General features: G+C 39.0%; 1 protein-coding gene across 5 annotated transcripts in view; it reads right to left on the bottom strand.

The window, feature by feature from the left end:
- Positions 1–1,137: 1,137 nt before the first annotated feature.
- MGMT (O-6-methylguanine-DNA methyltransferase) overlaps positions 1,138–25,224 on the bottom strand; it is a 257,333-nt gene continuing 233,246 nt past the window's right edge. For all 5 annotated transcript variants that reach the window (XM_072995404.2, XM_072995402.2, XM_072995403.2 and 2 more), the window contains 2 exons: positions 16,808–16,947; positions 1,138–3,453 (listed from right to left, as the gene is read on the bottom strand). In XM_072995404.2, coding sequence (XP_072851505.1) covers positions 3,322–3,453; positions 16,808–16,947 — 272 coding nt within the window. In that variant the 3' untranslated portion in view covers positions 1,138–3,321. The remainder of the gene's footprint in view (positions 3,454–16,807; positions 16,948–25,224) is intronic.

Below are 25,224 nucleotides of genomic sequence, written 5' to 3'. Positions count from 1 at the left end.
CTTGAACTGAGCCCCTGGTCCCACACTGAAGGATGAAAACCTCAGAGCATATACAAAACCTTATATATGGGACAGAAAGTCCTCAGAGATAGAGAACAGAAAACAGGCTTTATACTGGCTACACATAAAGGCAGACTGAATCAAATGATGGTTTTCTGTTTTGTTTTTGTGCCTGATCTTTTAAAAACAGTAAACCTATGCCATCATATAAAGCAGTATGCATTCAGATCACTGCATGACAAAGATCACAAAGGCGCCCGAAACACTGCTTTCCTGTGTGCTAAATCCTCAGTTGTGTTGTGCTGAGCATTTCGTTATGGTGAGGAGCAGTCACGCCAAATTAAGGATCCTACACACTTATTAAGACATCATACAAGGGCACAAGCTATTATCAGCACACAGAAAGAATGCTAAGATCACACATAAGCAGCATTGTGGATTCGTCTCTTTCTGTGAGAACCCCCTAGAGGTTCCACTATCACAGCCCTCTTCATTAGTGGTCACGCCAAGTTGTAGTTTGGGCATCATTAGCAATCTCTGAAATCGCTGGCAGAGGAAGGCCATTCTTCATCTGACTATGTAGCTATAGCACCTCTCACAATACATACAGGGATGAAGACTGTAGGCCTGTAATATTACTAGACAGCTAACTCCTGAGGCAGACAGTCTGAAGCACTGCAAATAAGGCAGCTCAGAGATTTCAGTTCGGCTGTTCATTTTCAAATTCATTCTTAAACAGCAGGGGAAAAAAGTAGTGAATGAGCATCTCCTAAATGCATTGTAAAACATATGAATCTAAATTCTTCTGAGCTATAGTGCCCTCTGTTGGAACACACACTGACAAAAGAATATGCAGCTTGGCCTACAACACAAAAACAAATAAGTAGAAATGCCAGCTTGTGAAAGCATGCCAGTCAGATAACAAATACATATAATCGTTCCAGATTTTCCCTTTCTATCTGGATTCTTTTGGCTCTTGCGTTATATAAAATAACTAACTTTTTCACTTCAAGTCAATGTAAAAATAGTTTTCTGATTCATGTTTCCAACGGGCCAGACAAAATTAAAGAAGAACATACTACTTCAATGATCCATGAGCACATATAATCAAAACAGACCACTCATATGAAATAAATGTTTTCATAGTATAACATTGTATTAGATAAGCTGTTAAACAGAGAAGTGACAAAATGAATACACAAATGGTGGCTGAAACCCTGACCTTCAGTTTTAAAATCACAAGGAACAACTGGGCTGAGGAAACACCTGACTTTGCTAAGAGGTCATCCATCTCTCAAATTTCTTTTATTTTTTTTACTCTGACTCACAATGCAGTCAAGGGAGTGAAAGCCTTAAGATTTTGCTGGGATCCCCATTCAGAGAAGTACAGTACTTTGAGGACATACTCACCTACCCAGTAGTAAAAGCCTCACACAAAAGTTTCCATCAAGCAAGTTTTTGAACTGAAACTCTCAGAGTGTAATACCATGGACACAATGATGAAGTCTGGACATGGCTGTTAATCTGGTTTCAAATGTGTCACAGTTTGGTTCTGTTATTCCCTGAACAGCTATATTTATACTTTCCAAGCACCCAGCATGTGGATGGAGTTAAACATATGGTAAGCAGCAACAGCAGTGAACAGTGGAATATTCTTAGCAGAAGAATGAATCATTTTCTGAGATGAGCCAATGTCTGTAGAAAGAAATATCTATAAATGAAATATTTGCAAAAAGAGGGAAGCTTAGAATAGGCATCTGATTTTCTTTGGTTAGCATTCACATATTATGAAAAAGCAGAACACACTCAAACTATACATATTATAAGACTATATTTTTATCTTGGGATTTTGCTGACATGTACAATCCACTTGAGCCTTGCTTTCATGGTTTATATTGCCACCAGAAACCCTTGATAAAATACAACCTTATATCGTATGGTAGTTTATTTTCTCTGTATATCATATACTGTATTTTTATTTATACATACAAGACAACTTGTACATGTACAACAAGGTTTAATGAAGTAATTCTAATATCAGAGTAACACTACATTGACAGGGTAACATAGCTCAATAATTTGTGTTAGCAGTGAGTTTTTCAAAACAACATCTACTAAAGTATGATCAAAACATAAAAACCAGTTTTCTAATATATGATTTATTATTCCCATACCGAAAAATTCCAGTTTCTGGTAATCTGTAATATTTGACTTTAATTCCGTTCTTTCTAAATAACCAGAAATTTTAGCTCCAACATCCTTTGGTTGATTTATTTTCTGGATAGTAAGTGTAATGTTTAGTTTTTAATTATTATAATCCAGACTATTATCTAATGTGTGTAAACATGAAAACTGAAAACAGTGAGTGCTAAGTAAGAGCTATAAGCACTGCTGACCACCACCATACCACAAAAAAATTAAAAACAAACAAAGAACAAACAAAACAACCCCAAAAGGGGGGGAATTGGGCTTTTAAATTCTGGCAAAGGTATCTGCAACTGAATTGAATAATTTTATGAAAATATTTGTTTTGTCATCAAACTACTTTATCAGCATCTGTTTTTCTGCTCGCATCAAGCAATGCTAGTGGGGACAAAATATTATTCATATCTTCTAAGCCATCTACAACGATCTAAAAAGAAAAGCTGTGAACAGGCAATTCAATAGCGGTTTCCTTTTGAATGGATTTGCAGTGTGTTTCAATAACAACTGTTTACGTAAAACATCATTTCAACAGTTCAAACATCAAAGAAAACAGGAGAATCTTGGGCACCAAGCCTGGCAGAGGTACAAGCTTTTCAATCTGGACAAATACAAATCCAGGCAGGAACAGGGGGGAGGTGTGCGTGTGTGTGTTGAAGCTTATGCATTTCATTTTGCTCTCCGAATACACGCGAAGGCTGCAGATTCCCGGCTGTCCCCTCTGCGAGCCAGATGCTTCCTTAGAGGGGCAGTTGCATCTCACATTTGCCATGCCCCTCCCACTCCCTTATCCTTGCTTTAATGGACATTAAAAATAGAACAAAACAGCACTAGAGATAGGAACAAAATACATGCACAACAGGCACAGTCCGCTGTACTCATTCTGCTGTAAAATGTAAAAACAAGAAAGGGCATACAAGCTGGATCCCCCAGGACACATTCAGCTTTTTTAATATAGTAGTGCCACCACACATTTCGCTTCGGATGTTGTATTATATTTATATGTCACTCAAATATTTACCATTTTCCTGAATTCTACTGTGTGTTCTGAAAGCTTGTTATAAGCCAAGTATCTTTGGTTATGTGTTTTGGCTGTATAACAGCTGTGCCTGAACTGCATCAATATGCTAACTTTTCCTTCAGAAGCTTCTCATGTGACAAAAGCCACTCTTTCAGATGACTTCCTCCCGTATAGTTGCCAGTCTGTCCACTGCTGCAAATCACTCGGTGGCATGGGATTATAATTGGGATCTGGAAAACATAAACAAAGGCACAAAAGAAAACAAGGCATCAGAATTCTTTCATGCTCCCCCTTTAGAAATACTTTCCCCATGGTCAACTATCATCAACCTCTTATTAGCATAAATCTTATCCAGTAATATCTGCTTGGATGTACAGTATGTGCTTGAGGAACTTTCAATAGAACAAACACAGAGAACTACATATAGGTGAAATACACTGGCTGAAATCATGTTCATATTCAGTTTTGCAGTGTAAGGCTCATGATGTCATCAGCTGGGGCAATTTTTTTTGGGGGGGGGAGGATTAAACATTTCCTCCTCCTGTACCACAGTACTCATGGCCCCAAGCAATCCCTTTCAACAGAAAGGAACCGGCAGGAACTACAGCACTGGGAGAAGGAACTCTTTAGTTACTGAAAATCACACCCCCCCAAGTAAAATCATCTCAATGTTGATGCTTTTTGGTAATTAAAGATTTCCCTTGCTATCCTGAGGCCCCTGAATTCCTGACATTGCAAGGGATTACTCAGGAGCATGGGGGGATTGGGGATAGGAAATAATTAATTTAAAAAATCAGAACTTATACAAACAGGATTTCAGCCACTATACAGTGGTGCCTCGCTTAACGAGCGCACCCTTTAACGACAAATCCACATAGTGACGCGTTTTTTGCGATCGCTAATGCGATTGCATTGCAATGTTTAGATAGGCCAAAAATCGCTTACCGATCTTCGCATTGCGATGTTCTAAAAACAGCTGATCGGCGGTTCCAAAATGGCCGCTGGAAGAATAAAATGGCTGCCTGCTCCATTTTTGCGCCCTGCCCTCGCTTACTGAGGCGGCGAAAAACCCTATGGGGTTTTCAGTTCCGTTTAGCGATGTTTCCAGATAGCAATGTTAATCCTGGAACGGATAAACATCGCTATGTGGGGCACCACTGTATATGTCTACACACACAAGGGTCCAATGCAAGAATGTATTCCATGTTATGAGAGCCCTGTCATGTTTTGAGTTTCTGATATTTGTTTCAGTGGAGAAGCAAGGTATGTAAATATGTCACTTTGTGTCCAAGGACTGCCATGTGCTCCAGCCTCACAGGGATAGGCTGTTCCCCACACAGCTTTGACACAGAGGCTAAATGTCTGCAATACAGAAGTTAAATTCTATAAAGTCTTTCATTTTGAGAAAACGTCTTTACTAGGTAAATGTTGCAAAGACTTTGTTTAAAAAACACAGAGCCAGTGTGTTGGACTGGGACCCAGGAGACCTGTTGGGTCATTGGAAACACATGAGCCCCCCCCCCCAAAGGTGGCACTGGTAAAACCATCCCTTAAATAGCCACCCTGTTTCTCCAAAAATAAGACTTAACCTGAAAATAAACCCTAGTACATTTTTTCAGGATGCTCGTAATATAAGCCCTACCCCCAAAATAAGCGCCAGTTAAGTGAAACCCCACCCTCCACCACTCTGCAGTAACCAGAAGAAGATGACATGACTGTATTTGAATAAATGTAGATTGTTATACATGAAAAAAATAAATCATCCCCTGAAAATAAGCCTGGATGGGTTTTTGGAGCAAAAATTAATATAAGACCCTGTCATATTTTCGGGGAAACACGGTAACATACCTTGGGAACCCTACTAGGCTCCCAATAAGTCAGAACTAACTTGACTACACATAACACACAGCAACTTTTGTGTTCAAAGACCTATCCAAATATGAGGAATCTTCTCTGTTACTGTCTATTATTATCTTTGTCTTTGCTGGTCATTCACTAATACCAGCTACACACATTTGATTCTCCCTTTTATCTCTCCACACATTTCTGTTCAGTCTGATGACAGATCTTCCTCTTCCACTTCTTACTGGCTAGACTAGAAGTCCTGAAATCAAATCTTGCCAGCCGTCTGTTGGATGCCTGGACATGCTGAGATTCTGCATCTGGTTACACATTTGGTTGCACATGTGACAAAACACTTAGCAAAATTTGAAGTCTGCTTGTGAAATTGCCTTCAAACACACACTGTTTTGCAATAGGGTTCAGCCATAAGTGTTACCCAAGACTTTGTCTTTCACTTGCCTATTTTCCTGTAATCCATCAATGATCCTATAATATAAAATACAATCCATTATGTTTCTAAGATATTTCTTCCTGGGACATTGCACTTTACTGAAGATGGCATAAAATAAGCTCCTTATTTCCTATTTCTAGCCATGACTCTTTCCTTGTCTGACAGCTTTTATCTCTAAACCATTCTCCTTCCTTTTCCACAACTCAAGACCATTGCCAAGTTCTAGATGCCTTCTGCTGCTGCAAACACCATTTCGAAGGCCTGATTTATCTCTTGTCCTGATTTTCATAATCTTGTCCTCTCTTAAGACCCATCATGCCTCTAGGTAGGGGTGAGGAATAAATTATCCATGGGTAATACAAATATTCTGCCCCCTCACCCCCCTGGGAAAATATGCCACAGTTTAGAGGAAGAAACCTTGCGAGGGGAGGGGAATGTTTCCAAACAGTGACACTTCTGACCATGTTTTTGCTGTCAGTAATCAATTTGAAAATTATGCTTGTGATGTCTCACCAACAATCTTAGTGTGTCTATCAGGCTTCAGTTGGCAAGTGAAAATAAATAAAATGTGGTGGCAAACCAGGAGAAGCCCTTAAAAACAGTTTCCTACTTGTTTTAAAAGACTTTTGTGCTCCCCATAATCCAGTGGTGCTATTTATTGCTCAATTTTAGTGGAGTATGAGTGTATGTCTGTGTGGGTCTGTGGCAGACTTCAGAGGTAGACAATTCATTCTTTGATCTACTTGAGTTGACTACCCTTCCACTGAACAACGAAGGACTGAAGTTGTTGCTGGCTGTAGGTAGGGAGAGCTGCAGAGAAACAGAATGAACGGCAGTGGATTCTATGGAGGAAGACCTTGAGGAGGCCCACATATGAGTCCCTCTTCCCTCATTCCTCTGGCATTTGAAAAGCTTGGGAGAATGAAGTTATCAATGGCTGTCTGTCATGCTGGCTATACATTAACTATAGTTTCAGAGACAATGCCGTTATAGACCAGTTTCTGGGGATCCTGAGTAGAAAGGTGCCACTGTGTCTTCATACCTGCATATGACCTTCTCACAGGCATCTGGTGCCACTGTGTCTTCATACCTCCATATGACCTTCTCACAGGCATCTGGCTGGACACAATGTGAATAGAGCATTGGACTAGGCAGGTCTTTGGCCTAATGTCCAATATGACCCTTATGTTCTTCACTAAGGCAATTAAGGCAACAAAGATGTTACTTTCTAGAGTTAATTGACAGGTTATAAATTAGTAAATCACTGGGTCTAGATGGAGACATTCAAGAATTGTTCAATAACTCAATTCTAGCATGCCACCAGATGTGGAATGTTCAAGCTGACAGTCAAAAGGATTCAATATGATGAAGACCCAAGCAGGCTTGCAAAATTCCTACTAGTATCTCTCTAAATTGAGTACATGGAAATCAGAATAGAAAATGGCAATGTAAAGTAACTGCATATAGCATCTAAAATGGTGGGATCTAAGTGGAGAGTCTCCTGGACTGCAAGGAGAACAAACTTATCAATTCTAAAGGAAATCAACCCTGAGTGCTCACTGGAAAGGACAGATCCTGAAGCTGAGGCTCCAATACTTTGGCCATCTCATGAGAAGAGAAGACTCCTTGGAAAAGACCTTGATGTTAGGAAAGTATAAAGGCAAGAGGAGAAGACAGAGGATGAAATGGTTGGACAGTGTCATCGAAGCTACCAGAATGAATTTGACACAACTCTGGGAGGCAGTGGAAGACAGGAGGGCCCGGCGTGCTCTGGTCCATGGGGTCACGAAGAGTCGGAGATGACTAAACAACGATGAAGTGGAGAGGAAAGCCTACGGTTACAATAAATAGCTCCATTAAGTCATAAACTTAGAAAATTTTAGGAAGGGGCTATGAAAAGGCAAAAAGGCCTTATTACAATACCTATATTTAAATCTACACTTAGAATATTGTGGACATTTTTGGTTGACTCATTTCCAAAACATATACCATTAGATAAAATGCAGAAACATCAGTGAGCATTATGACAGGTCTGGACCATGACTCCTATGGGGAAAAAGCTGGAGTGCTCTCAGCTTCATGGCTTAGAAATAGAAGATTAATACGCTAGAAAGGATGGCAAACTTCTATAACATTATGCATACTGTGGGGAAAGTGAACAGAAGGTTCCATATCTGCCTGCTTCATAGAACTGGAAATGAGTTATGCAATGAAAGTTACTGTCACAATGTGTGATTATGGCAGAATTTGGAAATAACTTATCAATTTTATCATTATGAGGGCATGACACTAATAACTAGCAAAGATATATATATCACATGATTCAAGCGTTGGTTCATGCTATCTCCCATGATATAAGCCAAGGTGCTTCTCAAGCCTCTGTAAGTTTCCGTATAAAAAAGCACCAACCACATTTATTCCAAACAGCTTAAAACAGATTCATGATAATTTGGCCATCTCTTTTTCTCTATATGAATTTATGCAGCCTCAGAACACATTTATAATTTGAATGGTTGCTCAAACCATCCACCAGTTTTACAGAATTCATACTTAAAAGGTTAATTTCTGGTCTATGTAATTCACTGCCACAATTTGCTATTATAGCCACTACTGCAGATAGCTTGAAAAACTAGACAAATTCATGAACAATAAGTCTATCAATGGATGTCAGTCATGATAAAGGATGTGAAGAATTCTCACAAAACTACAATTCTCAGCAAAGCTTTCTAGACATGTCAAGAGACCCTGCAGAGAACTATCTGATTTCCACTCTATTTCTTTCTTCCTGCAAGAGAAAATAACCTTTTCTCTTGAGATTTTCACAATTTGCACAAAATGTCTCTGTGCAAAATCAATATCTTTCCTCTTTCTAAGCACACACAGCAAGTATAAAAGGACTGACTGATTAATTAAAAAGAGTTTTAAAAATCCATTTAATACTTTCGATTTTTAAAAGTTCATGCAAAAAAGGCATCTAGTATTCCAATTTTGAGCAACTATGCAAAATGCACAAAAATTATTTTCACATCTATAAGGATTTGTGCTCAGATAAAATATGTTGCCATCCTTCAAGGTAAAGAGAGAAACAATTGTGATTTTTCTTCTTGCATCAAGCAAGATCTGTAGTTGTGACATGAGAATAGAACCTCTGCAGGCCACTTAATATCAGGGAGCTTTCGTGTCAAATGACACCTTGTCTTGCTTGCAGGAGCCTTTGAGTGGGTGCTGCTTGAAGAAGATGCTGGACTAGATATGCCTGAAATGTGATCCATCAGAGACCAACTCCAAAGGTCTAGCACAAAATTAGACCAGAGCAATGGCACTTCTAAGTAATTCCTGCACCCCAAACTGGAAAAAGTTTGGATTTAGCCCAGCACCAAGGGGCTTTATGTTGGCCATTTTGGCCTGTTAGGATTGTGCTCCATTTTTTTCCTTATCCCTGGTCTACTCTAGTTCATCCCCTCCTCCCCTGTTGAGAAACTAAACTCTGTTGAGGCCTGAGATCAGATAGGACAGCTGGGAAAGAAAGGCTGCAACAGAAGAGTACAAAGCCACCTTCACTTGATCATCTCTGGTATCCTTGAAATAGACCATCATCTTCCTAAACTTAAAGACACGAGTCTGCTGCCATCACCTAAGAGTGGGGCCCTTAAGCACTGGTGAGCCACGACTACTAGCAAACTGAGAATTCCTTCGCTGAAATCAATGAATATGAGATGCCAAAGATCTTTGTTATTCTGCAAAATGCTCCCTTCCCACATGAAAAATAAATACCTTTCCAAATATTAGGTGAGACCAAATGCTTTAAAATTGGTGGGTTTTCCCTAAAAAGTCTGAAAGGCGTAATTTAGGAAGGCGTAAATTAACAGAACAATGCTTTACTACCATAGTATAGTATTTCTCTGCACATACTTAGTACATCAAATGTACAAATTCTCAATCCCAATTTTCAGTAGGTTTAACAGATACAATTATGTCACAGTCTTCACAAACACAGCCAGTTTCTCATAATAACTAATCTTCAAATCAAGTACAGTGGTGCCTTGACTTACGAACTTAATCCGTAATAGAATGGTGTTCGTAAGTCAAAATGTTCTTAAGTCAAAGCAGCATTTCCCATAGGAATGCATTGAAACCCGATTAATCCGTTCCGCTGTTTTTTGTTCTTATGTCAATGCACGGTTTGTAAGTCAAAGCATTCATTCCCATAGGAACAAATGCAAAACCAGTCAATCCGTCCTCTACCACTAGGGGGAGAATATTTTTTTTACACCTAAAATGACTTAGGTTTTAAAAAGGGCAGGAAAGGAGGAAGACACACAGAGAGAAGACAATGGGGGAGGGAGAGAGTTTGGAATCTAAAACACACGTAAAACCCACACATTTTTAAACCCACACATTTTACACCAACATATTTTAAACCAAGCCAGCACAGACCCTTGCAAAAACTTTTCTGTTTTGCAAGGGAAGCATGCAGGAACCATTGCAAAAGCACAGAAAACAAATGGAGCAGATTAGGAATGCATGCTGTCATAGAATTCAGTACACAACCAAAAATGTCTACAGTGATTTTGTAACTCCAAATGTTGCATCAGCGTAACTAGGCAGGAAGTTTTGGGCCGAGGGGTTCAAATTCTTGCGGCATCATTATTTTCAAAGAAGATGGCTGAAAAAAATAATATCATAAGGGCAAAAAATGGAACATAATTCTTGCAATCTGAAGACCATGAAAACATCCAGCAAACTTTAAGGTGTCTGAAGACACAAAAAAGGACAGATTAATGTTCCAAGTTAATCCATTGCCTTGCTTGTGATATTTGTTACCCCTTTCTTTGTGGAAAGCTGCTTTCACCCAGAACGCAGAACAATCGTAAATTGAAGCAGAATATACTGAGATGGGATAGCCAGGAATCTAGTTACAGCGGCATAAAACTGTGCAACCAAATGTTGATATGTGAGCAATCCCCATGCAAATCACATATGCTTTTATGTGTATAGGTGTAAGCATCCAAGGAAATCTTTAGTTAGGGGTAAAAAAAAAAGCATCTTCCTGCTCTACATCCTGAATCACATTGACACAGATTCAAAGCAGATGTGTCAAATGCTTGACTCTCCAGCTGATCTAATTAGTAATACTATCTGCCATCATGTTGATTCTGACTTATAAGCCTGTATCCTGTTCAGGCAGGCATAACTTATGTAAATGTATCTGAGCTGAGCACATATATAGTACTTGTGTTTTTAGTCACAGCGACCCTTTTCCAGGGTTTTCTAGGTACAGGATACTCGGAAGTGGTTTATCATTTCCTTATTCGGAGGTTGCCCTAGGACTGTGCAGCTTGTCAAAGACCATACAACCTTGCTCTACTCACAGGAGGCACAGTGGGAAACTGAACTCCCACCCTCCAGTTCTGCAGCCAGATAGCTAAGTCAGTGTACTACAGTTTCCATTCGACCCACAAAAAGAAGGCACTGTGGACTTTTTCCCCACCCCAGATTTACCAGGTGGGGCTTGGGTTTTCAAGACTCAGTGAATATAATACCACCCTATTATGCGGAAGTGGATGAGTATGGGGAATAGGCAAGTCTATTTAAAATAAAATATCTACAGAAACTCTTGATTCTGAGGCTGAGATATGAGGTGTTCACGTTAGAAATTATACCAGGAATGCAGATGTATAGGGGGTTCAGTCAGAGGCTGAAATTTAAAATATTTTTTAAAAAGCCATACCACATCAACAGCATATAACAATGTGGAATGCCTTAAAATGCTAAATGACATCTAGGTACCATAGCATGAACTTTCCATAGTTCCTGTTTTGTTCATTTGCAGATAAATATGGCCTCTGTCTGCCCAGATGATTGTTCAGATATCAAGTTTTGCAGGAATCACACCTGTGAACATGATATAACTTTCTGATGATACATTATCTGTATTATACAGCTTGACCTAAATACAGATCCTGAAATAATAATACAAGCCCCAGATTAAAGGTGTTTCTAGATTACGAGCAATTATTGTCACTTTTGTTATAACAGCAGGTGATACATTAGGCTTTCAGCCTTTAGGTGGCTGCACAGTGAAAAATCAACTGACATGACCAATTTGACTGCTTTCTCTCCCCATTTGCTCCCTGCATCTTTGAGAAAACCCCCTTCAAAGTGTCAGAGCACACACCCTGTTCCCATTAGTGGGAGCAGTGCTGTACAGGTGCTGCAGTGGAAGTGGCCGAAATGGGGAGGAGGGGGATGTTGAACTAAGCACTGGACATGATCTCTCTCTCTCTCTCTCTATTTCTGGAAACAGCAGAGAATGACAGGGGGAAGGTACCACAATTACTATATCATGCTTGCAATGTAATAATATTGACCACCACCTCATTTTGGTTTAATGGTGGTGACAATACTTAGCCAACTAAGAATAATTAAATGCACTAAAATTTATTAGTGCCTTGAGGCTGTTTTGGAAAGGGATCCCTCCCCCCCGCCAATGACGACTTCTTTATAGTTTCAGTTGCATTTAATGCAATTTTTATCAATAACTCAGCAGCTCATATTACTACGTCTCCATTGAAATTTTCATGCTGGGAAATCTAATTCATCCAATATATGAATCCATCACTTACAGCGCCTCTTTCTCAAATGCTATAAAACTTCCAAACCCATAGATTTGTCTCTAACAAAAATAACACAGAGGGGCCTTTCAATCAATAACGGAATCCCTCTGATTCTGGTGCCAGCTGAATATTTGCTCCAACTTTGCTTTTGTTCTTCTGGGTAGAGGCCCACAAGGGAAAGATCTTGTTTTCACTTGCAAGCCTCATCAATACCTAAATCCTGGTGAACAAGTGACACTGAGAAGCTGTAATCAATAGCTCCCTCTGCGTTTTTTCTTCTGGTCAAATGGTTCAGCACTACTGACAGGGCTGACACTTAGAACATGATGCTAAATCTTTATCAACAGCCAGCTAGGTGACTGGCAGAACAAGACGCAGGGTGGTCATTAACGCTCGTGGCAATCTGTGAATAAACTAACTCCTCAATAATGTGTTTGTTTAGAAAAAGGTGAGGAAAAAAAAACTCCCTGCACAATGTATTGATTGCTTTTGAACTGCATTTAGCAATTTCGGTCTGAGGATGGAACAGAATGTTGTACAACTGTGATGCTCTGCTTGTTAGGAGTTTTCAATTTGATACAGCGGAAAACTGACCATCCTATTATACTGGCTGATAGACTGAATAGTTACAGAAAGCTGCCAAACTGTCAAAAATAGATCAGTGAGGCCATAATCGAAACAGCTGAAATATCAAGTTGTAACACACAACAGAAATCGCACTTAGCAAAAAATAATCTTTCGGTTCGCTCATGCCCTATTGCTTTTTCCTCCCTCCTGTTCTGCGATAGAAAAAAAAATACTGTAATATGAACCAGCATGTGTTCCAGTTTATTGCTAGCCACCTAAGGAATTAATGCACAACTAGGTTTATGTACATACTACATTCCAAATCAATGCTTCACAATCGCACAATTACTCCATTCAGTCTTGAATGTTTTAAACATTTTGACTGAATAGCACACTTAGTTTATGTCAGATCGATGTTAGCATCAGGTTTTAGCTTGAATTATAACACAAGCATATCGGGGGGGGGGGGGTGAACACCCAACAGAGTTATCACTGCTACTAGAAGACTACCGAAGATACTTTATTTAAGTAATAGAAGAGTCATTTAGGATGGTCTTGGACTAATCAGCCCAACATTCCCAAATCCCCATGAGTTTGTATGATTTCTTTTTGATCTTCCTATACTATTCTAATGAGATTTTTAATTGAACTTTATGGGTTCCCTTTGAGGACTGCAGCCCTCACAATCAATCTAAACTGCAGTAAACTATTTGAAGTTATTCTTCACAGAAAGGTGAGCCATTTCCACCATGTCCTTGGCATAATTTAAAGCAAAGATGTTGCATCCCTCAGCTGCTGCCGGCACCTTTTCCACCTTCTCATAAAGTTGAAGGTCAATGTATGAATTATGTGAATCAACCTAACTACAAAAGGAGACCTGTAGAATGCACACTCCACAAATTAAGTGGGCAGGAACTGCAGAGTGAAAGCATAAACATGTATTTTATTTTTTAGGGAAACAAGTCAGGAATATTAAGAGAGAGGAACGAGTAGGCTTCGAAAGTTTAAACATTTCAAGAAATCACATTTTAAAATGATCAGATTAAATCATAATGGAACAGCTATCTCTAAGAGATTGTACATATAGCCACCTACTTAAGTCACGGTTAGAGGAAGCCTATCAGAATCAATGAAACTTAGAAAATGGCAAGCCACTAAATCTCTATTGATTCAATGGACATAATCATCATCATGTCCCATCAAGTCAATTCTGACTTATGGCAACCTTTTTCAAGGTTTTCCAGGTAGAGAATACTCAAAAGTGGTTTACCGTTTCCTTCTTCTGGGGGCGCCCTGGAACTGTGCAGCTTGCCCAAGGCTATTCAGGCAGGCTCTCTATTCACAGGAGGCACAGTGAGCAACCAAACTCCCAACCTCTGGCTCTGCAGCCAGATCCCTAAGCAACTGAGCTACCCAGACAAGTTCAGTGGGCCTACTCTAACACAATTCACCATGCAAAGTAACAGGATTATTGCCAATGTCTGCAATGCATTTGCAAATACAAAGAGAAGCTAAAAAATATTTCAGATTTGCTGAAAATAACTGTTCAGGAATAACATACTGACTCACCAATCTCTGATAGGGCATGGGCTCCAGTGTATACAGAGAGCTGACCTGCCATCACATTTACCAGCATGGAAGACAGCATGAGGCAGGCTAAGATATCCAGTCATGGATCTGTCTTCTCTATTAAAGAGGCACTTTGTATGCACTGAAATTTACATTTCTGTTCATTATTCAAAATATTTTGTCCAGTAGATATACAGCTTTTAATATTCAGTTTGAATACTGAAGTGGAGGTGTGTAGAAATTTTTGGCTGTTTTAGAATGTGCTGCAATAGTATTGCAAATTCAGATTTTGTCTTTTTAAATTTATTACAAGACTGTGGACTATACAGCTATCTTCTGCTGCTGCTTTTGTTGGATTTTGTCAAAATTAGGATTGGATCTTGAGTTGATCCCTTCCTCTCCATGAGATTACTCTGGAAAAACAAACCCACTCTAAAAAAATTCGAAAGAACAGGAGACAGTGGAAACAGTGATGGCAGAGGCCATCTATTGGGGTGGTGGTGGTGGAAAGTCCCTTCTCCCTGTGCTGTTGCAGAAATATCTTCCACATTCCAGAGCAGATGGAGGGGACAGGAGGCTGTGGGGTGGAGGTCAGGGAAAACTAACCTTCTCTTATGCTAGTAGAATAAATGCTCTGCTTTTTTGAAGCTCAAAGTTCCAAGGAGTCTTCCCATTCATAGGAAGCAAATTCTGCACCAAACCCAATGCTAATTCTGGTTCACATATATGTGTTATTAAAAGTAATTTTGCCATGCTCCACGCTGAGAACTTTGGCTCTGAAAGAACTGCTTTAAAGATTGCAAACCTTATCTGATTATTAAGGCAAGCTTACAGAGTGATACAGCTTCCACATAATAAATTTATGTCATAAGGAGTAACTCTGTGTGAACATTCACTCAAATTACTCTTGTTTACATGCAACAGACCCTATGAAGGGCCCTTGAAGTTAGTTGGAAAAATAAAATAAAATTATTGACACTGAGTAGCTCTAGTTTTATTTGTAAAGAGGTCCTAGGGACAGAGCATTTGTGTGCAATAGCAGCTAAATACCCATGCTAATGTTACTGCCATGTTATTGGACCATTCATGACAACTACATAACTTCCACCCTTTTTTTGTATATATGGACACACAGTGCAGAGGACAGATACAATACATCCACTTTTTCATTAGAACACATCTTTCTTTATGCTAACACCAGAAATGTGTTGCTTCTAGAGCTTTCATTTCTTAACTCTTAAATTGCTTTTATTATCTAAGGTTGAGGGAGGGAAAAGAGATCCATATGATTTGATATCCACACAACCCAATGCTCAGAATTCAATGTGGTTTATAGCTGCCTATACGAGTACATATATAGGCTAAATATATACACTTCAGAAGTACTAAGACTGCACTGGGGTATGGAAAACAGATCCTGGGACTAAGGATGAATTCTTAACCCCAGCTGCTTCAGCTTCTCTCTGGGCAATAAAGCGATGAGTGACTGGTATCATGCCTCATTAGCTTTGATGCTAATCCATACGTTCAAAAAGCTATAGCAATGTCCATCAACCACTGTACCAAAATGCTTTTAAATGCTGCAAAGATAACACCTGCATGTTTCAGGGACACTTCATAAAGAGGAATAAGCTACAACAACACTGCAAATCTGGATGTTTTCCCCTTCCCTCAAGCTTTGTTAATGAAAGCAAATGGCTAAGGTCATCCTAAAGCTTGGTGCCAGCACCTAGATAACTTCACACTTACTGCATAGGTCACAATCATAAATGTCAGCCAATTCTCATGCCAAGATAATAATCTGAAATTAAAAAAATATCTGAGGCAATTGTCAGACATACGTCACCAATGGGGCAAAAGTAATTTATAAATATATCCCTAGGCCTCTGCAAACTACAAGGCTATGTTCTACATTGCCTAAACTGGTGAGATTCATGAGTCTGTAAGGGAGCCAAGCCATAGGAATAGACAGACTGTGACTTTGTGACTCATTGTGTGAAGGAGGCCAGAACACGCCTGGCACCTGAAAAGCCACAACCTGACACGCTTGGGATCGAAGGCAAAATTGTGCCATCAGGAATGTGGGTAGTGTTTTGCCCTTTCACTACACATGAGCTCATGTAATCAGAACAGATTTCAGGTGAATAAAAAAACCAAACAGCCCTCCAGAAATATCCCAGTGTTTCTAATAAGCCCAGCATGGGTTCTCACCAATGAGTGAAACAAGTTCACCCTCCAAAAAAGCATAATTTAAAAAAAAATTAAGAGGGAGAAGGAAAAAAAAAATGGGCTAAATTTGTACAGTTGATACATTAAAATAAATGCAGTACTCATATTTCAATTAAATGATGGGGAAATAAATCATATTAAACTGGTTTATGCATTAATGCTGATTAAAAACACTTACTGACCTTATTACTCATAGCAGAGTAGTTTTCACAGCAGATATATTTAATCTAATGACATTTAGCTTCCAAAGCTTTCTATCTAAAACCACCATCTTCCATCTACTTTATTTTAAAGTTGACATAGACTTACAGGATTGCTTCTCATTGCTCCTCCTACTGCTCGGGCTGCTTTGCTGTTGCCTGCCAGGTCTGCTAATTGCTTGTAAGAAACCACCTCTCCAAATTTCACCTCTCTCAACAGGGTCCACAGCACTTCTGTGGTGAATGAAGCTGGAAGAAACGGAAAAAAATGAAGAAGCAACACACTGTTCAGAAGCACAGTTTTATTTTTTTTAAAAAACCCAAGATAAAAATAGTCAGGAAGAATGACATTTAAACTAGCATGTGGACAGCAACATTTTCTCTTTCAAATTAGCACAGCAATCAGTTCTATTATTGTGTTCTATATTTAAATTCATGATTATTAGAGAGTGCGCTTCAAGTAATTGATCACTATTAAAAAGGCATTCAAGGCTTTGATTTTCCTATATTTTTAATTTGCTTCCAGTACAATTATCCTGTTAACACATACAATGTGCTTTCCCATTAAATTGGCAGAGTATAAATTAGCATACAGTCAAATTAAAAAAGAAGAAGAAGATGGGTGGAGGAGAAAAAGAACTAGCAGTACCTATTTTATGAAGGACTTGTATCTTCTAATTTTAAACTTCAGCTGGGTCACACTGGAAAACAAGCCCTAAAGCCAATGGGCTGCATCGCTCTGGCCAATGGACTGTTTTTAATTTTCCAGAAAATGCCTTCAAGCCATCACTCAGCATTTGTAACGACTAGCTGCGGTGTCTCTGAATATATGCAGCATATTTGAATGGAAAATACTCATTAGAAATTGAATACTTATTCATTTGCCATCTAGACACTCTTGATTTTCATTCTGTTATTAATAAGACATGAAGAGAAGCAAAATAACCTTTTCAGTGTTGCTGAAGGCAGATAAGAAGACACTCACCGAGAGTGATTAAAAATCATCTGCAAACGACCAGGCAGAGCCTGGTTATATGTATAGAAACTTGTGGACTAAAACTTTCATCACCCCTACCCAGCATAGCTAGTGTGTGATGGATGACAGACGCTGCAATATAAACATCTGGCATGTCACAAGAGCCACTCCTGGATTACAGACAGCTTTAAAGAAAAGCACCGTCAAAACAGACAGTGCTTTACTGTGTTTCTCCCGCCAGAACACTAAGGTACCTGCACCATCTTCCTCTAACACAGAGAAAAGATGCAGATATGCTTAAAATATTACAGAAGTGTCATAGGAGCTCTTTTTATAAGAATTTCATCATCCTCAGCTGCTGTAATGTTCAAAGGTCCACAATTAAATAGGCAGTGCAAAAGAAGAATGTCTCAGGAAAAAGACACTTGTGATAGACTGTGCCTAGGGTGTGTCCATAGAGAGAGAACTAGAGCTAAGTCATTCAATCCGTTCAGCAAGGTGGTAATGATAAAAAGAGATTGGCAAACTAAAACTAAGTGCAAGGTTAATATTCCAAGACATCTGACCATATATTTGCACTGAGTCACTCTCCAGGGACAAATGAAAGGTTGGTCTGGATTCTTACAGGCCGAGGTATCAGACAAAGGTGCACTTTAACCCCTTATCTGTTATTTCTGTACGCAGAACATATCATATAGAAAACCAGACTAGATGCAGATGAAGGAGTAAAAACCGGAAGAAGAAACATTGATTTAAAATATGCAAATAACACAATTTTATTGGCAGAAAGCATCAATGATGTGAAATGAAATTGAAAGAAGCGCCAAAGCAGGACTGCAGTTGACCAAATACAAAATGCATTGACCCCTAGGAAGCCAGAAGCTTGAGTTTGCAAGAGCCAGGCAGGGCTGTTGAGCCCTCATTGCTCATTCATAGACCCACCATATGTTGGAGGCAGCTTGACAGCATGTACCAAGATGTCTTGGTCTATTGGTTGACCTATTTATGATTTGCAGTTTAGAACATAGGAGGAGGTATGCTGAGTCAGCCCAAAGATCTGCCTGGTCCACAATTCCATTTGCACAACAGCTAACTAGAATTCTGCATAGAGCAATGTGTAGAGGAAGGGTCTCCAAAGTACAATCCGTGGGACACATCCAGTCCTCCTTGCCTTTTTATCCAGCACCCAAACTGGGAACAGTAAGCTTAGTGGATCCTTTTTGGTCTTCTAATTTAAGGATTAATGGCACTGAGAAAATGCAACTGGAATGACAACAGTGCTTCCTTTTGAAGTCCCTAAACTCACTCTTTCAAGGGGTGTGTGAGTCTTGTCTTAATTAAAAAAAATTCACTCACATCACATTTACTGTTAAAAAAACCCCCACACCATTCTTCTTTTGTTCTTAAAACAAACCCACATACTTTAATGTTTATTTTAAATAATAAAAATCACTTCTTAACTGAAGAGAATGATAATCGCTTCATTGAAAAAAAAATCTGTTTAGCCTTTATTATAACATTAAGCAAATTAAACATCAGCATAATCCAGGTGATACTAGAAAAGGGTCATCAAAGAAATTAACTTTGTTGTTCATTAATTTACATGGATTAGCAGAGGGCGAAGAGATAGCAAATCTGCTCTAGTTTTTTTATGATATAATTTCAAACTGTACACCATTTGTGGCACTAGGGTGACTTTGGGGTTAATCAGACTGATTTGTCCTTTTAATTGCTTTCTATTCAAAGAAAATTCATTAGATAATGTTCTCTTCAAAATTCATGAATCAATTTAACTGAAGAAACCATATTAACAGCTTTGGGTTCATTAGCACATGGAGTTGTGTTACTAGCTGATTGCTAGGAGAGTTTCCTTAGGCAAACAGACTTTGTTTACTGTCATTTCTTTCAAAAGGCCTATTTGATACCCAACTGTAATGAAGGGAGAGTAGATGTCTCCCATTCCATTTCATCATTCGTTCCAGGACTGGCCCTGACTCATATTGTTGATCTTTCTGCCTTTTGATTTTACAAGGTGAATTTCAGTAATTAATTTTGGAAACAGGGCTCTTATCAGTTTGCTCTTGACTTAAAGCTTTCTATTCTTGCCTAGGATGCATTCTGGGGACTACAGTCTGGCACCCTCCCTCACTCCTGCCTTCTTTCCCCTCTGGCACTTTAAGTTTCCACATCAAGTTAGCAGCTCCTCTGGGCAGGCAGTAACTGTGTTTTGTGCACAGGGCCATGTGGGATATGCCACCACCATTGCTAAATAGTAACGAACACTGACAGATTTTATAATTGCAGGTACTGTAAAACTTGTTCTTTACTGATTTGGAACAGTGAGCAGTGACTCAGCTAAGTTTATGAGTCCCACAAATTATTCAGGAGCATCACATCGGAGATGGAGTTCTCCAAACTGCGGAAGGGGAGAACAAAATGGTAGGTCTGATTATGTACAAGTAGGAAACAACAGTCTGCAATCCAGGACGTGCATGAAGCTCTTGGAAATCAACCATGTGGTTGATAGGAGTGCTCTGGAAAAATTTCCCCTCACCATTCCAAAATAAACAAACAGTCCACCTTGAAATCCACAGCAACTCCAGATGGTATGATAGTGGAAGTGGACACTAACTCAGATGGCTTTAAGGGACATTTACTAGACACTTCTGTGAGGGACATGATGGAACAGATGAGACAGAATTACAAAATTATCTTAAATAGTGCTAATAAAACGATATTGGTGATGGAATAACAAACAATAACAAGATGATTAGGCTAACATATGTAATGAGACAAGAAGCTTTTGTCTCTTTCTAAGCCCTGGGAGATAGAACTGAACTTCTAGATGAAGTCTTCTTCAGCTGCTTCCTGTTGGAATCTGCTTTGAAGTTCTTGTGTTCAAAGATAGCAATGCCAAGGACAGAAGTTGTTCTGGGAGACTGAAGCTTTTAAATATTATAGAGACTAGCCTATTTGCCCTATGTAAAATGCAATGAAGTATTGCTGGGCAGATAAGAGGATGTATCACAATGGAAGATGAACAAGTGTATGAAACCCTGATGTTAAGAGTCAGATTATCAGGTCCTGTTAACAAAAAATCCAGGGTGGACACAGGGAGGACTGCATTTGGGTGTTTTCTTCCTTATTTTTTGATGATGGACAGTTGTCTACAAGGAATTATAGGTCTGCTATCCAATTGTTGATTATACATTTGAGTGGCTTTAGATATTGGCAAAGTGGTGGACTGTTGTGATTTTTTCTGGGTTTGTCCTGCAGACGATTATTCCTTGGTACTCATCTGTTTCTCTACTTTGTGTGTGTGTGTGTGAGGCATTATCTCTGATTTACATTTTCAAGTTGAGGATCTATTTCTAACAGATGTGAGCAGATCAAGCTGTACACAATAGACGGTGTGTCGAAGCTGGAAAGATGTAAATATGTGTAGATGTCTGTCAGTTGCCAGTGTAAGCTAGTGCTTATTTGTCCATTAGCCAGTGGTGTCCAAAAATGAAATTGTTCTGTTGCTTGGTTCCAGGCCAATGTTTTTAACCTTTGATCCCAAGATGTTTTTGGACTACAATTCCAAATCCTGTCCAGCGCAGCTAGTGATGAAGGCTTCTAAGAGTTTTAGTCCAAGAATGTCTGGGGACTCAAGGTTGGGAACCACTGTTTTAGGCTAATGGTATGGTGGACATTATTCAACTGACAGAGGAACTTTATCAATGCATTCCTGCCTGCTGAGACATGGCAGGCAGCTATGAGATAAAGGTCCTTTTCAATAAAAGGCTCTGATCTGCTGGTTATGGAACATCCGCACTGTAGAACCCTGTCTGACAATGATTCTAATCTCTTTTATCTCATTTTTGGGAAAGGTTCTCAGTCTTTTAAAGTGGTTTCAATGTTAATATTGTTTGATTTTGAATTTTAAGCCTCTGATTTTAACCCTTCATTGATGGTTTTATTTTTTTGCTCTTTTTCAACTGATGACTGCTTTGCTTTTATTTGCCACTTCTATATATTTATTGCATGTATATGTATTGTAATCTAATATTTCTATGCTGTAACCTATCCAATGTGTTTTATTATGATGATGAAGTGTACAATAATTCTTTTTTCTGAAAACACACACACACACACACACACACACACACACACACACACACACACACACACACACACGGAACTACTAAGGAATCACAGCTATATATACACCAACAGTAGGCAAACTGGTAGCCTCTACAGATTTTAGAGCACAGCCCCCGTAAATCCTGACCAACAGCCAGACTATCTAAGATTTACAGGAATTGTAATCCAACATCTGAAGAGGACCAAGTTGCCTATTTCCACTAAACATACCATTATCAGGGAGTAAGTACCACTATGAGATCACTATGGAAATGATCTCATAGTGCCAGGGAGTGAGATGAAAATATTCTCCTGCTTGCAGACCTCACTTTTTCTACTATCATTCAGACAAAAATCAAACAAAAAATAAGAGAGAGGAGAGAGAGAGAGAGAGAGAGAGAGAGAGAGAGACAGAGACAGAGACAGAGACAGAGAGGCACGAAGACCGAGCAAAAGGCAGGGAGTTGATTGAGAGCTGTATTAAGATATTTAGGAATACAACAAGAGACACATGAAAACTTAATTGCAACACGGAACTGTTACAAGAAACAGCACCACTGTTTCAAAAATGTTTCTTGGAGGGTAAAGCAATCATATTATTGTTCAAATGGATGACAGAAATGTAATATATAACATTATATGTCAACTAAAAAAAACATTTTTTCAAACAGATTCTTCAGGTGTATTCATAATCACAACATGAATGCACATGCATTCAAATACACAACACAGTATTTTCTCCTCACTAAGACATTAATGCAGCTCAAAGTAATGCAGTATCTTGCAATCATATGCACATAGTTTCATAAATGTATCTGAAATGTTAATTTCACCCTGTAGGCAGCAAACACATTAATTAGTTTAAGGCAAGTAGACTGGTGACTGTGCCAAATATTTTTATTACTAAACTCTCTTCCCATGTCTGTAAATATAATCACAAAATGAGGCAAACCTTTACCAATATTCAGCACGGTTGAAAACGCCAGATATTGTTAAATACACAAGAAAATCATACACATTTCTGGTCTGCAGCACTTCATAATGTTCTAGGTTGTAAAAACAGCAAAAATGTGTTGAACTCTTGTCATAGCCTAATTATGAATTGTCTGAAATAAATGCAGCATCCATTGCTCCAGAACAGGATAGAATACAAGTACCTAAAGCTTGAGGGAAGCATTTAAATCATATATACTGTTGAGAGTCTGTACTGTTCTCTGTTTTGCCAACAGGATGAGAGACATAGTCAGTAAATCTGGAGTTTGGAAAATTGACTTCATTGGACTACAACTCATAAAATCCTCCTGTGACCATGCTGACTGGGGGATTCTGGGCATTGTAGTTCAATGCCTAGTGCATATTTTTCAATAAATATGATAAATATTAGAGACCTTGTTGAGGGCTCTTTCTTGAGGAGATGTACTGTTTCAAAATGGACACTAACTCAGCCAATATAACTCAAGCCCCACTTTCCCAGGTGGTATAGTTATCCCCTACATGGCCCTTGCAATCCTCATTATAAAACCTCTATCCATGTGATCAGGTTAGGCTGAAAGAAAGTGAATAGTTCAAATATCTGGTGAGTTTCAAGTTGAGTAGGAATTTTAACTGACATTTCTTCATTCCTGGTCCAATATGCTAACCAGTACATAGTGGTTTCACAACGTAACCTGCTTTGTTGTACAGAAAGCACACAAGATACACACAGTGTCTCTGTTACTTCCTGCTATTCCCATACCAACAAAGAGAACTTTTGAGAAGACAATGAGATTCCTAAGCTCTAACAACAAAAGACAGCATTCTACCTTAACTTCCTCTTTTTCTGGCCAAATTCAAGTTTAGAAACAACAAATTTAAGTAGAAACAACATATTTTAGGGGATGCAAGGATCACAATAATTTAAAATTACACAGTACTAACAGGCTTAGAATACTATACAAAAACTGTATTAAAACAATTAAATATTAGTCAAGAGTAAAAACAAGATTAAAAATGATATTCAAAATATTTTAAAAAATATTTAAAGATTTCTAAATTTAATAAATGTACCATCCCCTAGACCAGTGCTCCCCAACCTTGGGCCTCCAGATGTTCCCAGAAGCCTTCACCACCACCTCTGCTGGCCAGGATTTCTGGGAGTTGAAGTCCAAGAACATCTGGAGGCCCAAGGTTGGGGACCACTGCCCTAGACTATTAAAACCCCGCCTGAAAAGGAAAGTCTTTTTTGATGATGGGAGGACGACAGAGGGAGGGCTAATCTGGTTTATCAAGGAAGTGCATTCCAAAGCCTAGGAGTAGTCACTGAGAAAGCCCTTTCTCACGTCCTCACCAAATCAATTTGGGAAGGTGGAAGAACCAAGAGAAGGGTCTCCTCAAAAGATCATAAAAGCTGAGAAGATTCTTATGGGTGATACGATCCTTCAATTAGCCTGGACCCAAGCTGTATATGGCTTTATAGATAATAAACAGCACTTTGAATTGGGCCTGGAAATAGACAGGCAGACAGCAAGACTGTTGTAATAAGGGAATTACATGTTCCTTGTGATCAGTGCCAGTCAGCAGTCTGGCTGCAGCATTCTGAACTAGATGAAGTTTTTGAATGCTCTTCAAAGGCAGCCTCATGGACAGTGCATTGCAGTAATCCAGATATGTCACCACAGTTAGATTGGACATCTCAAAGAACCGGCAGAGCTGGCACATCAGCAATTTAGGATGGAGTTGGATAGCACTTATGCTCATGTAAGACCCCCTGGTATATCCCGCCTTATCTTTATCTATTTTAAAAAGTCAACCTCAGTCACAGCTGTTTATACATTGAAAAGCATAATATAATTATAGTGCTGATCTACAAAAACACTGACGATATATTAAATATATGCATCTGAAGCCTTCCAAGTGCCCTTAGTTTTCAAAGTACTAATTTGCAACTAAAAACATGAGTTTATTGTTATTATATAGATGTCGAAGTATTTCTTAAAATTAGGGCGTGACTGCCAGAATGACAAATAAGTGGGTACTGACTCAAATCAAGCTAAAACTCCTTCTATTAGTAAAAAATGAGTAAACCGAAGCAAGTGTACTCTAGATATATTCTGAGAAGACAAGACTTACTGAAAAAGACAGTGAGGGGTAGGACAAGATGACCTAAAATGAGACAGGGAGACCCAGCAAAGGAATCCATGGCCTTTACTTTGCAAGACTTGAGTAGGGCTGCAAATGCTAGGACTTTGTGGAGATCACTTACTCTTAGGGTTACCACAGGTTGCCACAAACTGATGCTGCACGTGGTAAAAACACTGGGGACACTTGCGTATCTATTTATTATATTATATAGATTCAAGCTAAGGGTTACAAAAATATATATTTGCACATCACTTTCCAAGTCACTTTTTTATGTGTGTGCATGCGCACACTGACAGAAAAAAGGC

The sequence above is a fragment of the Pogona vitticeps genome, chromosome 3, assembly GCF_051106095.1.
Source record: "Pogona vitticeps strain Pit_001003342236 chromosome 3, PviZW2.1, whole genome shotgun sequence".
Taxonomy (NCBI): domain Eukaryota; kingdom Metazoa; phylum Chordata; class Lepidosauria; order Squamata; family Agamidae; genus Pogona; species Pogona vitticeps.
Note: the sequence above shows the minus strand (reverse complement) of the source record. Positions and strands in the feature narration are given on the sequence as shown.